The sequence below is a fragment of the Adiantum capillus-veneris genome, chromosome 7, assembly GCF_014529385.1.
Source record: "Adiantum capillus-veneris isolate H3 chromosome 7, ASM1452938v2, whole genome shotgun sequence".
Taxonomy (NCBI): domain Eukaryota; kingdom Viridiplantae; phylum Streptophyta; class Polypodiopsida; order Polypodiales; family Pteridaceae; genus Adiantum; species Adiantum capillus-veneris.
This window is the reverse complement of record NC_140937.1, coordinates 5,611,367-5,626,873: the sequence shown is the minus strand read 5'-3', so window position 1 is coordinate 5,626,873 and position 15,507 is coordinate 5,611,367. Positions and strand designations below refer to the sequence as shown.

The following is a 15,507-nucleotide window of genomic DNA, read 5'->3' as shown; positions in this document are numbered from 1 at the left end:
GAAATGGTTTCAGGAATTTTCAGCCATGGAGATTCTTGAAGAAGAAAGAAGCACGACTCTCGACGAAGTTGAAGCATTGAAGGAGACTCAGAAGACTTTGTGTCGCTTTCAGCGCGGCCCAGAGAAGCAAGCTTTGCAGACCTTTATGAAGTTCAAGTACCACACGACCCACACATCAGAGTGGGCCGGCGAAGAGTACCTTCCAAGATTCCGGATGCTATTGGCAATCTCCCTCAACGCCATACAGTTCGGTACTAGTACCTCACTTTGAAAAGGAGAGGATGACACGTGACACATCCAACCTTATCTGTCCGTGAACAAGCTACAACATGATCAGGGTTCAGTCAGTCCAGTCAGTCTAGATTAGAAGTGATCTGGCACTTTTGTGAGTCTATTCGTAAACCGTGCATGCCCAGTCACTTAGTGTAGATGTATATCCTCTGGTTGCACACAGCATGATTATAAGCATTCCCATCAGAATCCTTAAGGGGAATTTTCCAATGCATTTAGCCTATTTTACCTATTTTTGATATTTTTCACTTATTATTTTTAAGTGACTTTTGTTGGAAAGTAGGTAGGGTAATTTTGCTAAGTTAATATATAAGCAAACCAGAGTTAGCACTTTCTGGCAGAAGAGGCAGCAGGAGCACCTTGCTCAACAGGCAACTTCTCAGCAAGACCAACCCCCGTGACGACTCTGGCGCTTTCTGCACAGAAGACCTAGCGTTTTTGCGTCAGATCAGCCTTGGCGATTTGTGCACAACAGATCAGCCCCAGCGTCGTCAAGACACAACAGATCAGCCTAGCGTTTCGCATTTGCAGAACAATCGGTGACAGCAGCAGATTTTCAGCCCTAGCGTTGTTGCATTTGCATTATACCCCAGCGTTTTGCAGATTCTCCGCGACGGAACCTCAAGAACCATCAGCGTTTTCAGTTTTCAGCCCTTAGACACCACAGAGCAAGTCCCGAACCTCGCAGATCTCACCTTCTCGCCGCAGTTCCTCGCCGCACAGTTAGTTTCCGCAAGGTTTATAGTTTCAGCCTGGAAAACGCAGATTTCAGCATCTGCGTTTTCAGCGCGTCGTCGTCACATCGTTGCCATCGACATCGTCTCCGACATAGAGTCAGAATTCAACAGATACAAGGCTTACAGATTTCAGCCCTTAGCGATTTCAGTTTTCAGCCGTCTCGTCGTCATCCTTATCATTGTTGACATCGTCGGCAAATCCAAGCATTGTAGAGATTTGTGCAGTCATAAGTAGACCGCTCACGCCATAGAGAGTGGGGCCTTTGGAGGAGGGTTTTACAACGTTTCTGGTGTCGTATTCTCTTCTCTGTCAATCTCTTAGTCTCATATACTTGCACGCACAGTGTCATTCACTTTGTTTGTGATCATAGCATTTTCTCATTAAGAACGGAAGGCTCTACTTGCCATAAGAACAAAAGGAACCTTGAGCACAGTTCGGAGCACTCATCTTGCGCAAAGGGCAAACATTCATTCCGTTGCACCTAACAGGAGACTTCCTTTTACTCTAGAGAGAGATGTGTAACAGACTGGAGGGAGAAGAGCGAATGGTACTGTGAGTGAAGGTTCTGTGATGAGCGATAGAGAGAGAAGAAGACTAACAATGTCGTGCACATCTAACCCTATGTGCATGTGGAAAAGCTAACTCCTATGTCTAGGATTTAGGACAGACTAAGAAGTGTTCTGGCACCCTTGTGAGGCTGTAAGCAGGATGTGCATGCACAGGCACTTTAGATTAGTTGCATACCCTTTGATTGTGTGTTTTTGAAGAGTGATAGGTAACTCAGAAAAGAAGGGCTTGTCCAGCCTCCCCTCATTCCTCTTTTCCACTCATTGACAACGAACCTTGCACATTGCGGCATACCAATCGACGTGAGGTGGGGAAAAGCAACCTTGGTTGCAACCTTGGTGTGGGTGCAAGGACGCCAAGGGGTGCACCCTTGGGAAGGAGTTGAGCTTGGATAAGAGAAAAGCGTTCTTAAACCCTCATTGCAAGTAGTACCAAGAACCCTAAGTACCCAAGAACCCAAGTACCCCAAGTATTCAGTGCATGGTCATCACCTGAATCGGAATGGATACTTTGCATGACGGTGATCCCTACACCAAGAGGGCCGTTGCTGGATCCTTCTTTGTCTCCATCTTTGCCGCAGATCGCACCAATTCTATGGAGGCTTTGGTAAAGTTCATGATGGAGATGATGCTGGGTTGGCCACCTTTTAACCTTCATGGCAAGGATTCTAGGCACATATAGGGTTTGCACTAGGCATTTTGCCCATTTTATATTTTTTCCCAATTTTTGTGATTTTTTGACACAATTTGTTTGTAGCCATAATTATGTGCTCCTTTTTTTTATCTCTTTCAACACCTATGATGAAGAGAGAAGATCAACACATAGAGGAAGCACACTTGCAAAGAGGCAAGAATGGCGGAAAATCTTGTTGTTGTCCACACACATCGCCATTGCATTGCTGAAAACGTTGGTGTAGAGTCCAAAGCAAGAAATTAGCAAGGCAATAATGGGTATTAATTGTAGTTGCTACATAGTAGATGGAGGTAGAGAAAAAGGAAGAGCAAAACACAACCTATGATGCCAAGATCTGCTGAAAACAACAGCAAGAGTAGTAAGGCTAGGAATAGATGCAACTTCTTTTGACGAACCCACCCCAAATCTACAAGGGAGGTAGCCAAGGGTTGCCTCGACTTAAGAAAGCAATGCAAGGAAGATTGATGATGTGGACGTAGAAAAGGAAGGGGAGGGGCTGTCTACTGCTTTGATCCAATGACGTAGTAGTGAGCGGATTTAGAGGGAAGAGAGAGTTTATGGAAAAGAGATAAGAGATAGAAGAGAGGATAAGAGATTGAATTTCAAATAGGGAAGCAATCGAAGAATGAAGAAAGGTTGTCAACACAAAATGGAGGTAGGAACTCAAGGAGGTAACTTGTTGCATGGGTGCTTTGTCTCCAAAGCTCGGGTACATGATGTATTTCACGTGGAGGAGCAAACCTCCATATGCCATGCATGGGTAGGGCACCCCACGACAAAATTCTGACGTGCCATGGTTGAGAAAATGTAAAACATGATGCAAAATGCCAAAAATAGGGCACTTTAGTGCGGCAATAGGTTGTTGCAACCCCTAAAGGTACAAATGTGCTTGAATGCCAAAGCTAGGGTGGCCAACCCACAACCATAGGACCATCCATGTGACTATTGAAACTGTGATTTTATTGCTAAGGATAAGTCTCCTTTGATGTAATATTGTTGGCAAAGTAGCTTGGAAACTAAGTTGAAAATAGTCCCAATCTTGTCTTTTTTTAGGGTAAACACTCATTTTGAAGGAAAGTTATCTTTGAAGCACCTTCCATCTTTCTCGAATTAAAAAGATAGCATTGACATTACATATAATTTAAGTTGGGGTACATTATCTCAAACTAAAAATTAGTCATGGATGAAAGGCTCCCTTATTAGACAGTCAAAAGTACCACATTGAGATCTAATGACAACATGGTTGAGAAATAAATTGTAAATAATTGTTAAGTGTAAACAGAGTAATTAATGCATCAAGAACAAAGTGTCCCTTGCAAGGATGAAGAATGATGGCATCTATCACAAATTGCTGACGTGTCAAAGCCTTGAGGAATGGAAAGTTGTAGATCCTGGCCGAGGGGCCTAAACCCTAAGAAGAACAAGTAACAGAAGAAGAAGTCCTACCAACTTATGGGGACCCCGCCCGATGGGGCCCCAGTGACATAAAGGAAGTACAATAAAGCAAGACCCACACCCACACATGCAAAATTGATGACGTGGCAGCTGTACGGACACTTTGCGTTTTACGCCGACTAATGACGTGGCAGTTGTACGGAATTCCGCAAATCGCATTGGCAGCTTTTCGGCATTGCTTTTGGACCAGAAGCTTTTGAGTTTAAAGTCTTTTTATGTAAACTGCTTTTCATAGGCCCGAGGCCTTTAAATATGTGCTAAGGGCTCATTCTCTGGCATGCTTCCTGGAGAAGGTGCAGAGTCTAGAGTATCGGCTTGTATTGTGTTGATGCAATCTAAAGAAATACCGGAAGGGGCGCCAAGGTTTGGGACCAATACTCTCTGGGGTGGAATTTCGCCACTCCGTGTCGCGTGTCGTCTCTCTCTCTCTCTCTCTCAGTTCAGTTGTTATTGAAGTGCTAAAAGTCTGTTCAGTTTGTTCTTTTCTATTAGCACGTGGTGCCCGTCTTGTGACAACATCTACTTAGATAAAGGACCATGATGGAGATATTATCAAGGTTTCTAGGTATGAAAAAGATGTTACGAAAAGGGGAAAGTGTGGTACAATGTGGGGTTTTGCCAAGCATGGAACATATATGTTTGCATGTAATATACGAATTTTATGTTTAATGATGAGCACTTTGCATGCTACAAGTAAGTGTTTTGTGCTTTAAGTGTACATTATGGCAAACTGGACACATGGCGGATCCAGATGCATCTGCCAAATTTGCATGAAGAGGGGGCGCCCAAGAGAGAGAGAGAGGGCTGATTTTTGTACATTAAGTGTGCTACAGTGTGTGTGAGTAGTGGGTGTAGGTGTTCACAGCTTTAATGGAAAGCTTGCCTTCTCCGTTGCTCTATGTAGCGCGACGATTTGCTCTTGCGTATCTCTCTCTCCCCTTTGCACATATGGTAATGCCCCACTAGTTGGGCTTCTCAGATGACCATGTACAGTTCTTGGGGTTTGCAAGAGCCTAGCTAATTGCTAATCCCCTTCAGGTACGCACAATTCCATCGCGAAGGAATGCGAAAAGAGAGTTTTCTCGCGTGAGAACTCGTTCGATTTACAGGGGAATTGTCCCATTGTGTGCGGGAGCACCTGAGACGTGTAGGCGTGCTCGCTCCGCTCGAAACGGTCCAAAACACCATGCTGTGTTTTTCTGCAAGTTCAGGGTTTCGCACCTAAACTGTAGGGAATCGCCAGGGGAGCCTCGGAAAGGCCTTGGGATGCGTGTACAGGGCAGTAAGCACCTAGCAGTGGCAAAACAGAAAATTACAGCATGCTGAAATTGACCTGCAGCTCATTGGAAAGCTTCCATACCGCAAGGGAAAGTGTCCTCGATGTGTACTTTTGATCTACAGGGATTTTTGCGTCGTTATGTTGGTGAAATCGGGTCAAAAACCTGCAATTACAGCCATGGACAGGTTTGGACAGCTTGGTGAGGGTTAGGTGCAAGCGTTCGGATCGTTTATTTGCCACGGGAACCTCGGGAAAGCATTGGGTGCTTGTACAGGACAATTTAGAGAGATTTCCCGTGAGGAATTTCGTCTAATTCAAGGGGCAAGTGACCCTACAGGAGCTCGAGCTCGAGAGCTACCCAGAAAAGTGATTGCCACGCGGATCGGAGCGCAAAACAGAGAATTCAGCGAGCTGCAATTTCTCGCTAGGTTTTGCAAAGAGCTCTAAAGTGCGTGGAAAGTCAATGCTTGCTTGGGATTTTGTCCGTGGAGACTTCTACTGTGGTTATGTTGCCGAAATCGGGTTGAAGTAGAGGAATTTCAGCTCGATAAAAGTGAGACAACTTGTAGAAGTTTACAGGTTTTTCTCATGTGTAATAGGAATAAAGAAATACCGAAAGAGGCGCCAATCATTGGGGCCAATAGGGTGTCATTGTCTGCTTGGTAGCGCTCTAGCTGCCATGCCGTGGTTTGTCTTGAAGTGTTGAATTCCAGTCACAGGCTTATTTGTGAAGTTCCTTTGTGTCCTAAAGTCTAAAGTAAAGAATCGGGTGAAAGCCAAAGCCTACCGCCCTACGGGCCGGTTTCAGTATGGATGGCACTGAAATCCCGCTGACAGATTTTTGTAAAACACGTTGACAATGTTGACGTGGCAGTTGTATGGATTTCAGCAAAACGCGCTGGCAGATTTTGGGCATTGCTTTTGGACCATATGCTTTTGAGTTTGAAGGCTTTTCATGTAAACTGCTTTTGGGGCCTAGGGCCTTTAAATATGAGGCCATGGTCTCATTCTCTGGCATGCTTCTTGGAGAAGGTGTAGAGTCTGGAGTACCGGCTTGTACTGTGTTGATGCAATATAAAGAAATACCGAAATTGGCGCCAAGGTTTGGGGCCAATACTCTCTGGGGTGGAATTCCGCCACACTCTCTCTCTCTCTCTCTCTCTCTCTCTCTCTCTCTCAGTTCGGTTGTTATTGAAGTGCTAAAAGTCTGTTCAATCTTTTCTTTTCTATTGGCACGGGGTGCCGTCTTGTGACAGCGGTATCAGAGTCTCAAGCGTGTGCTTTTCTGAAAGCATACCGATCCTACAAAAGAGCAAACTAGAGGCTATTGGTATTTTATGTGAAGTATCTTCGGGGCCCGATCCCGGACTTATTAGCCACTCCCACCCTTACTTCATTGCGCATCGGGCGCGCTCCCGTATTCACCGCACATGTCTTACAGGTCATAAGTCAAAAAGATCACTTGCAAGAGAAGGATCCAAGATTTGTTTCGTGTCACTTTATTTCTCAATCCTGAAATTCTTGCCATGGAAACCCGAACAGATTATAATTTGAAATTTCTCGATATCTCTCTGTAGGTGTCTCTTTTTGAGCTAAAAACCTTGGAGGTCCAGGTCTTGGGACTACCATCACTGCCACAGGAACATTGCTTGTCGAGGCTTGTTTCGACTATTCAAGAGTTTGTGGATCATGCTGCGGTCGGCTACGACCTTATGGAAGGAACCTAACCCTAATTTCTGGTGCAGGTTTCAGGATGGAAAGGTAGTCGACTTTTCAAGCTCGACTGATGTCGAGATTGCTTTTTAAGTTTGAAATCTGTTTGGGAACTTGTTTGGTGATCCTGCTTGGAATTTGTTTGAAATAGATGTTATCTGTTTTGAACCTGTCTTGGTGCCGATTTGAAATTTTGCTGACGTGGCAGTTGTACGGATTTCCGCATCATCTCTCTCTCTCTCTCTCTCTCTCTCTCTCTCTCTTTCAGTTCGGTTGTTATTGAAGTGCTAAAAGTCTGCTCAGTCTGTTCTTTTCTATTGGCACGTGGTGCCCGTCTTGTGACAACACTTGTATATGCAGCTTTGTATCAACGTGGAGAGCCTTTCCCAGATCTCTCTCTCTCTCTCTCTCTCTCAGATGTCCTATCTCTTTCTACGTCAGTGATCTCTCTTCTCCATAGTTTCCTTGTATATGTATGTGGCATTGCAGAGGATCCTATCGGAGTTGAGCCAGATTGGAAACGAGGTGTCCACTGGATCAAAGGCCAGACCTTGTCTTCATTGCTTCTTCCGCTGCCTATTCTGTGTGATAAGCCTTCCACCATGGCTTAGCAACTTGTGAATAAATTCTAGGAATTGAGTCTTTGCTTTTAATTGACCTTGTTCTCAATGGATTATAAAGTTGAGTTCTGTTCAAAGTCACATTCATAGTAAGCTCATCTCATTTGTTTTGCCCATCTCTTTTGTTCAAGTCAAGGTTGTTTTCTTTTCATTTATTCAAAACAAAGACGATGCATTTTATACTTAGTCTTGTTTGATTATCCTCTTTCTATGTATATGTTTAGTTTGTGTTTCGTGCAAGTGTTTTAGCCCTCTTTTATTTCATAAGTCCAGATTTTTCTGAGCTTTTGAAGGTATGCATTGATATTTTTTATTGAAAACCAGGTTTTCTCAAACTTGCCTAATTTTTGAATGCAACATTTGGGACAGGTTTCATCCAGACAAGAATGTTGACAACCCAGAAGCTGCCGAAAAGTTCAAAGAGATTGCTTATTCTTATGGTATTTTGTCAGACGCAGAAAAACGGCGGCAATATGACCTAGCTGGTTTCCAGGTAATGTAACATTGAAAATGTGGGGAATTTCCATCTGCTATTATTGCAGCAGCCAGCTTCTCCCATTTGCTGAGCTGAGCCTATCATTTCTTGAAAAATCAGGCTGTAGATATGGCTGGCCTTGATGTGGAGCTTGACCTTTCAAACCTAGGCACTGTAAATACTATGTTTGTGGCTCTATTCAGGTAAGTGAGCCTACACCTAGCATGCTTCCTTATAATGTGAATATGACACGTGTTGTGCATGCACGTGCACACACACTTTTTTTTTTTGGTAAGCGCGTGCACGCACACACACACACACACACACACACACACACACACATTTCCACACACCCATACACGTAGTGTGCAGCTTTTTGGCTCCACCTGCGTCAGATTTGGCGCACCTCCCAACACAAGCGGCCATGTCATCTGGGGTTTCTTCCCGCCTGGTGCTCAGCTAAATAAAAAACAACGAGGTCATATTTAGAGGGGGTAGCATTAAAAATAGGGGGAAAAGTTGACGACGATAGCATGGAAAGGAGAGTATAAAAGCATTGGGAGCTGCGAGGCAAGGGTTTCGAGAAGCAAGGGATTGAGGAGCAAGCTCAAGGGCTCTTCAGGCCTCATGCAGTAAGAGGAGGAAGCAAGAGCATTCATTTAGGGAATCCTCAAGGACATTCGCGAGGGAGAGTTCAGAGCAGAAGAAGAGAAGGGTTCAAGGGGAGTTCATAAGGGAAGAAGAGCCAATTGGAGGAGGATAAGAAGGGAAGAAAGGGCTTCAAAGCCAAGTTGAAGAGAAGGGGAAGAAAAACTCAGAGAAAGGACTCAAATCAAGGGAACTTGGGAGGATATCAAGAGAGGAAACACTTTGTTCGGGAAAAGATTGAGAAGAGAATGAAGAGGAGGGAATCAAGGTCATTGTGAAGTTTAGAAGGGAGAAAAGGAAGAAGAGACAAGTCAAAGACAGAGAAAGAAACTCGGAGTTGAAAATCCTCGCAGTGTAAATTTTGGAAAAGAATTGTATTAGTTTTTTTAATTTGAAAGCACAATGGTTCAGGGATTTCAATGTGCAGAGTGCCTTTTGTTAGTGTATTTTGGTCAATTTCTTTCTGGAGTTCACGTAGCCAGAGGCCCCGCGGCTAAGGAAACACATCCTGCTCAAGCCAGATTCATCTCTTTCCGACATCTCTTAGACATGTGAGCATCTGCACTCATACAAATCAAGGTAGGATATGCACAACGTACCAATCCGTTCATTCCGTACGGCAGTACAATAAGTGGATCCGTCTACACGGGTCGTACCATACACAGGTGCATGAAAAAAATTACACTACAAAATTATACATATATTTGACCATTAATCACTGTTTGAAGCTTAGAAAAGCAGAATATTCTACCAACAACAACTTGCTGCATCCACAAAGAGTCATAATAATGACCAATTAGGGAAGGGCATATGAAGAGACAAACGATACAGAGACGTGCCTTATAGAATAGACATTGGAGGCCTGTCTTATTTGACTCTTGAGCTATAACTTCTCATCTAGAATTGTGTTATGTTTTGTGATCTTGTATGTTTATGAATTTATTATAAATGTCTGTCATGTGACACATCCAACCCTATGTGTCCGTGGATAAGCTACAGCATGACCGGTTCAGTTCCGTCAAGTGAGTCTAGAATAGGAAGTGATCTGGCACTTTTGTGAGTCTCTTTGCAGACTGTGCATGTCCAGACACTTAGAATAGATGCATATCCTCCGGTTGCACACAACATGATCATCAGATTTCCATCCGAACCCATCAGGAGCATTTTTACAGTGCATAGACCTATTTTCCCTATTTTTGACATTTTTCACTTATTATTTTTAAGTGACTTTTGTTGGGAACTAGGTAGGGCAAATTTCATAAGTTTGTATATAAGAAACCTAGCGCTAGCACTTTCTGGCAGAAGAGGCAGCAGGAGCACCTTGCTCAACAGGCAACTTCTCAGCAAGAAAACCCACAGAGGCCTAGCGTTTGTTCAGGAGACAGCAGAACCTAGCGTTTTTGCATCAGATCAGCCAGCGTTTTTGCACTTGCAGATTCTTGGCGACAGTAGACAGCAGATCAGCGCTAGCGTTAGCAGATTTCCACCGCAGGAACCAAATCAGCCCTGACGTTTTTGGTTTGCAGATCAGCCTCCGTGTTTTGCAATTCCATCGCGACAGATTCAGCCCTAGAACCAACGTTTTCAGTTTTTAGCAGTCAGTTACAGCAGAAAAAGTCCCTAATCTCGCAGATCTCACCTTCCCGCAGCCGATCCTCGCCGCACGGTCAGATCTTGCGAAGTTTGCAGTTTCAGCCCGGAAAACACAGATTTCAGCATCTGCGTTTTCAGTGCATCGTCGTCGCATCGTCGTCATTGACATCGTCACCGACATAGAGTCAGAATTCAGCAGATAAAGATTTGCAGATTTGAGCTATTAGCAGTTTCAAATTTCAGCCCGTCTCGTCGTCGTCCTCATCGTCATCGACATCGTCGGCAAGTCCAAGAATTGTAAGATTTGTGCAATCAATAGTAGACCGCTCTTGCCATAGAGAGTGGGGCCTTCGGAGGAGGGTTTTACAAGTTCCGGTGTTGTATTCTCTTCTCTCTCTATCTCTCATTCTTAGCACCTTCACTCATAGTGTCCATTCACCTTGTTTGTGTCCATTGCACTCTCTCATTAAAGAACGGAAGGCTCTCCCTTCCCTAAGTAAAAGGAACCTTGGCATGGTTCGGAGCACTCATCTTGAGCAAAGTTCAACAATCACTTCCGCTGCACCTTACATTGGTATCAGAGCTTTGGTAGTGTTTTGTATCACTCAAGGAAAGAACCACAAGAACCACATAATTTTTTTTGCTTGTTGCGGTCGCACGTAACCCAAGACATCTTAGGTGTGTCGATTTCTAATTGTGTTTTTGAAGAGTGACAGGAAACCCAAGAAAGAAGGGCTTGTCCAGCCTCCCCTTGTGCCTCTTTTCACTCATTTGAGAGCTTAGCGGCCGACCAATTGACGTGAGGTGGGAAAAAGCAACCTTGGTGTGAGCGCAAGGCCGCCAAGGGGTGCGTCCACGGAAAAGAGCAGAACTCGGCTGAAGAGAAGATCCTTCTCTAACACAGATTGCAAGCGAAAGAAGAACCTCAAGAACCTCAAGAACTCAAGACTCTCAAGACCCTCAAGAACCCAAGACCCACAAGAACCCAAGTTCCTCGTGAACTTAAGAACCAAAGATTACAGTATATAGTCATCACCCGAAGCGGAATGGATACTTCGCATGGAGGTGATGGGCATGAAAGTAGTGAAGAAGAATTTCCTCACCATGGAGGTTTTCTTGACCCTCCCCCTTTGCCATTTACGCCAGGAATTGCACCAAATCCTATGGAGGCTTTGGTCAAGACAAATGGCTGCGATAGTGTGTATCGTCGACAAGGGAATAGGCTTGAATCAAGCATGTAAGTGTGAGTACGGTTTCCTCTTTCAACAAAGAACATGGTTTTGTAGTTGGGGGCAATATGGGTGATGCAATGTATGAAGCGTGACCCACCGGATTTCTCCCAAGTCTGTAATACATTGGCGGTGTAGAAAAGCTTCATTCACTTGGAAGTAAATTGAAGCATCATGTAGCAAGTGTAATGCATCCCATCTCCCAAACCACTTCTTTGTGTCTTGCATCCATCCCATGCTCAAGATCTTGGTTTTATGCGTCTTTTGAACTTTTTTGCTTGCTTCCCATGCAATTGTAGGAAGTCGACGTGAGGGATTCGACGCATCTTTATTATGTATTCCACAACCCTTTCCATGCCCATAACCTCAATCAACCAGAGACAGATTGTCACAAAAGTCGTGACAACCACTTGGTCAAACAATGTCCTCATACGGAGATCACTGAAGTAAATTCCTATTGTCTTGAGTGTGGCATCACTCACTTAATCCCCGATTGCCCGAAAATCCCAAACCAAGTCAGGAAAATCATGACAAATGTATTAGGGATTGTTCATCTCCCTAGTAGCTCAGAAAATGAAAATGTAGTACCAGTTCAAGTAGTTACGAGAGCACAAGCTCAAAAGAAATCTGATGAGAATCCAGAGACAAAGAACACGGAAATTGACATGAGTCCAAAGACAGATGATGGACCAAAGACAGACGCATCTAGTCAGAAAACCAAGAGCAAAAGAAATAGTTGGAAAGCTATGATGGCACAACAACAAGAAGCGAATCGCATTGCCTTGGAGCGTGAGCTTGATCAAGCGCGCTTGGCGGCCGAAGAAAGACAGGCATAGCGTGCGGCATAGAGTGAACAACGCATGCAAGAGTGGGTCCGACATTTTCTCGCCTCGAAGTCCTAGCCAGCCAAAGATGTTGGTAGTTCATCAAGTGGCACAAGCCGAGATTCGGACTCCAACAACCCAGTCACAGAGAAGATTCAGTTCAGTAAGTATGATGGTAAGATGGATGCTACGATTATTCATTCTTAGTTGCATCAATTTAATGCTTATTTTGCGACAACTAAGAAGACAGGAAATAGCAAGGTTTTGACGGCAGCTATGTACCTTGCCGGTGATGCCATCAATTGGTACCACGCATGGCAAGAGGCACAGTTAGCCGCACACCTAGAGGAAGCCCACGAATTCACGCCCCTTTCCTTCCGATTTCCAAGACAAGCTCAAGGCGCAGTTTATGCCCCCATAGTACCTAGCACGATTGAAGGACGATTGGCGCGGTCTCAAGCAAAATGGTATGCCAGTTATGTCTTTCTCTAATCGTGTTTTGCAGCTCGGCACGCAATTACGCAAATCGGATGCGGAGCGCAAGGAGGCATTCCTTTATGGATTGGACGAGTATATCAAGTATGATGTCGAGGTGCTCAATCCAATCGATCTCAACAAGGCGGTAGCGATTGCTCTCGCATAGGAGATGAAGCACAACAAGGGAAAGCCTAAGGAAAACAAGACTTCCACAAGTACCTCTCAGACTTCTCAGAACCCTCAGAACGGTAAGAACGATAACTCTTCTAATCAATCTTCCAATAGTCTCTCAGAAAAGAACTCTCAAAGTGAACCTAAGGGTAAAGCTAACACAATTGCTAAACCTAAAGCTCAATCCAGATGAAAAGGTAGCACAAGGAATTTTAGGAGGATACATCACGTCGGAAGAGCAAAGCACTTATTCTAAGGAAGGTCATTGTTTTCATTGTCACATTAAGGGTCACATAAAAAGAACATGTCCTAAGCTTGACTCTAATGAATCTAAAGAATTCACAGAACCCACTTCCTCTGTCAATGCAATAAATGACAACACGAGTGTGCCCCAAGTCTCTCATGACCCTCCCATTGATGAGTCTCTCATTAAATGTTATGATCATATGACGGGGCAGCGTTTTGTCATATTGTTTGACCCAGGCAGTATGCATGATGTGATAAGTCCCTCTCTTGTTGAGAGAGCCCGCCTAGAGGTTAGTCAGAAATCTCCTCTCGAGGTCTCTGGCTTCGCTCCCGGTATGGAGACTCTCATCACGAAAGAGTGCCTTGATGTGTTGTTTATGGTTCATCAAGCCGCTTTCCGTAGAAAATTTTTAGTCTCTCCTCTTTTAGGATGTGATATGATTTTGGGCATTAGATGGTTTAGTGAGCATAACCCTCTCATTGATTGGGCGGAAAATACGTTCACTTTCAATGCCAAAAGTGACTCTTCCATTGTCATTCGTGGAGAGCAAGTTCATTCTCCATCTCTCATTTCTAATGTGCAGGTGAAGATAGAAAGGATTCAGGAGAAGGCGACTCTCTCAGTCTCTCCTTTGCAGGATTTGCATGATGATAAGCATGATGATTTGGATGATAAGGATAAGCATGAAGAATTGTATAACAATGACAAGCATGATGATCAACATGATCAAGATGTGATTTCTCACAAGCATGATGATTTGCATGAAGACGATGTGATTGTTCACAAGAATGATGTGTTAGTTGATGTTTTTTCTAGCGAACCTACCTTATTGCAGATTCGATCAATCACGAAGAATCGATCTTGACTTTCGAGTCGAGGTCCACAACACAAACCCCCCCCCTCCCAGGCAGATTCGATCAAACACGACGAACCGATCTTGACTCTCGAGCCTAGGTCCAAGGAACCCTTACATGAAGTACTATGTGTACGCATGATTAGTCAACACGCATTGTACGAGTGTTTCATTCGTGATCGTTTCCTGTATTTTAGTCAGCGTCTTTATGTGATCCCTTTTCCTAGGCATGACATATTGTACGTTGAGCACGTTTCATTCATGAATGAGCACGGATGTATGCGGATTTCTCATGAAAAGCTGAAAAGTTTGCATTTAAGGAATTCACATTCCATGTCTCTTCCTTGGCATGACACAGTCATAGAAAGAGCACAAGAAAGATTGAGCATTAAGCATAGGCATTTCCATTGTGAATTGCCACAGTTGATTGATTTAGATCAGAAAGACAAGATTCGATCTCATTATTTGCATGTGTGTGGTGAACGGTTTGGCACTCCGTCTATTTGTTCATCTACATTGCATGCACAGTCTTTGAGGAAGATGAGATTTTTTCCTGTCACTTTACATGGAATAGGTATGTTCATGTTTTTGTGTTGGAAGTGGTTTCAGGAATTTTCAGCCTTGGAGATTCTTGAAGAAGATGGACCTAAGTCCATAGACAAAGTTGAAGCATTGAAGGAGCTCCAGAAGACTTTGTCGCTTTCGACGCGGCCCAAAGAAGCAAGCGTTGCAAACCTTTATGAAGTTCAAGTATCGCATGATCCACGCATTAGAGTGGGCTGACGAAGAGTCCTTTCCAGGATTCCAGACCCTCTTGGCGATCTCCCTCGATGCCATACAGTTCGGTACCAGTACCTCACTTTGAAAAGGAGGGGATGTCACGTGACACATCCAACCCTATGTGGCCGTCGACAAGCTACAACATGACCCGTAGCTCGAGAGATCTTTGATTCTTCTGTATAATTTCCCAAAGCATAAATGTTGTCGATTTGTTGTAAGAATTGTACGGCTTTTCTAATCTTTCACTCCAAAAAAAGTGAAAATTTTTATTGTTGTGTCACCATCCTTGAAATCTTTCGGTTAGTTAGGGGCAAGCCTAGGATGTGGATGGTAAGGATTTCCATACAGGCTCCAACCATTGTACCCAAGTGTCGGTGGTGGCAACGGTGGTGGCAAAGGCGATTGCACTGGATCAGGGTCAGATGGTTGCACCATGTTCGTAGAGACTCCCCCAATAGGAACAGACATCTGAGACGGTTGCCGGTTAGAAGCTCTCGTACTTTCTAGTGCCGGAGGAGGGGATACCACCTAGGGCATCAGAGGGGGTAACATGTAGTTTAGAAACTGTTGGAAACTTTGCAGCATCCGGAGATTCTGTTGAGGATGCCGCGAAAGTATGTTGCAAAGCTCGTCAAGAAAAAACTGTAGGTACTTTGCCGAATCTCTAAATGCCATTGTGCTTTGTCTGTTCTTTGGTAGGACCAATATGCTTTCAAAAAAGCACACGACTGGAGCTTTGATACCATTGTAACCGGAGGACACCATGTGCCAACGGAAAAGAACAAACGGAACAAACTTTTAAGCACTTCACTAACAACCGAAATGAAAGAGATGCACGACACACGAGACGCGCA

At 44.2% G+C, this 15,507-nt stretch overlaps 1 protein-coding gene across 3 annotated transcripts in view; it reads left to right on the top strand.

The window, feature by feature from the left end:
- Nucleotides 1–15,507, top strand: part of LOC147453381 (chaperone protein dnaJ 15-like) — a 110,107-nt gene that overhangs the window by 17,341 nt on the left and 77,259 nt on the right. For all 3 annotated transcript variants that reach the window (XM_086515574.1, XM_086515577.1, XM_086515576.1), the window contains exons 2-3: nt 7,726–7,849; nt 7,952–8,034. In XM_086515574.1, coding sequence (XP_086371700.1) covers nt 7,726–7,849; nt 7,952–8,034 — 207 coding nt within the window. The remainder of the gene's footprint in view (nt 1–7,725; nt 7,850–7,951; nt 8,035–15,507) is intronic.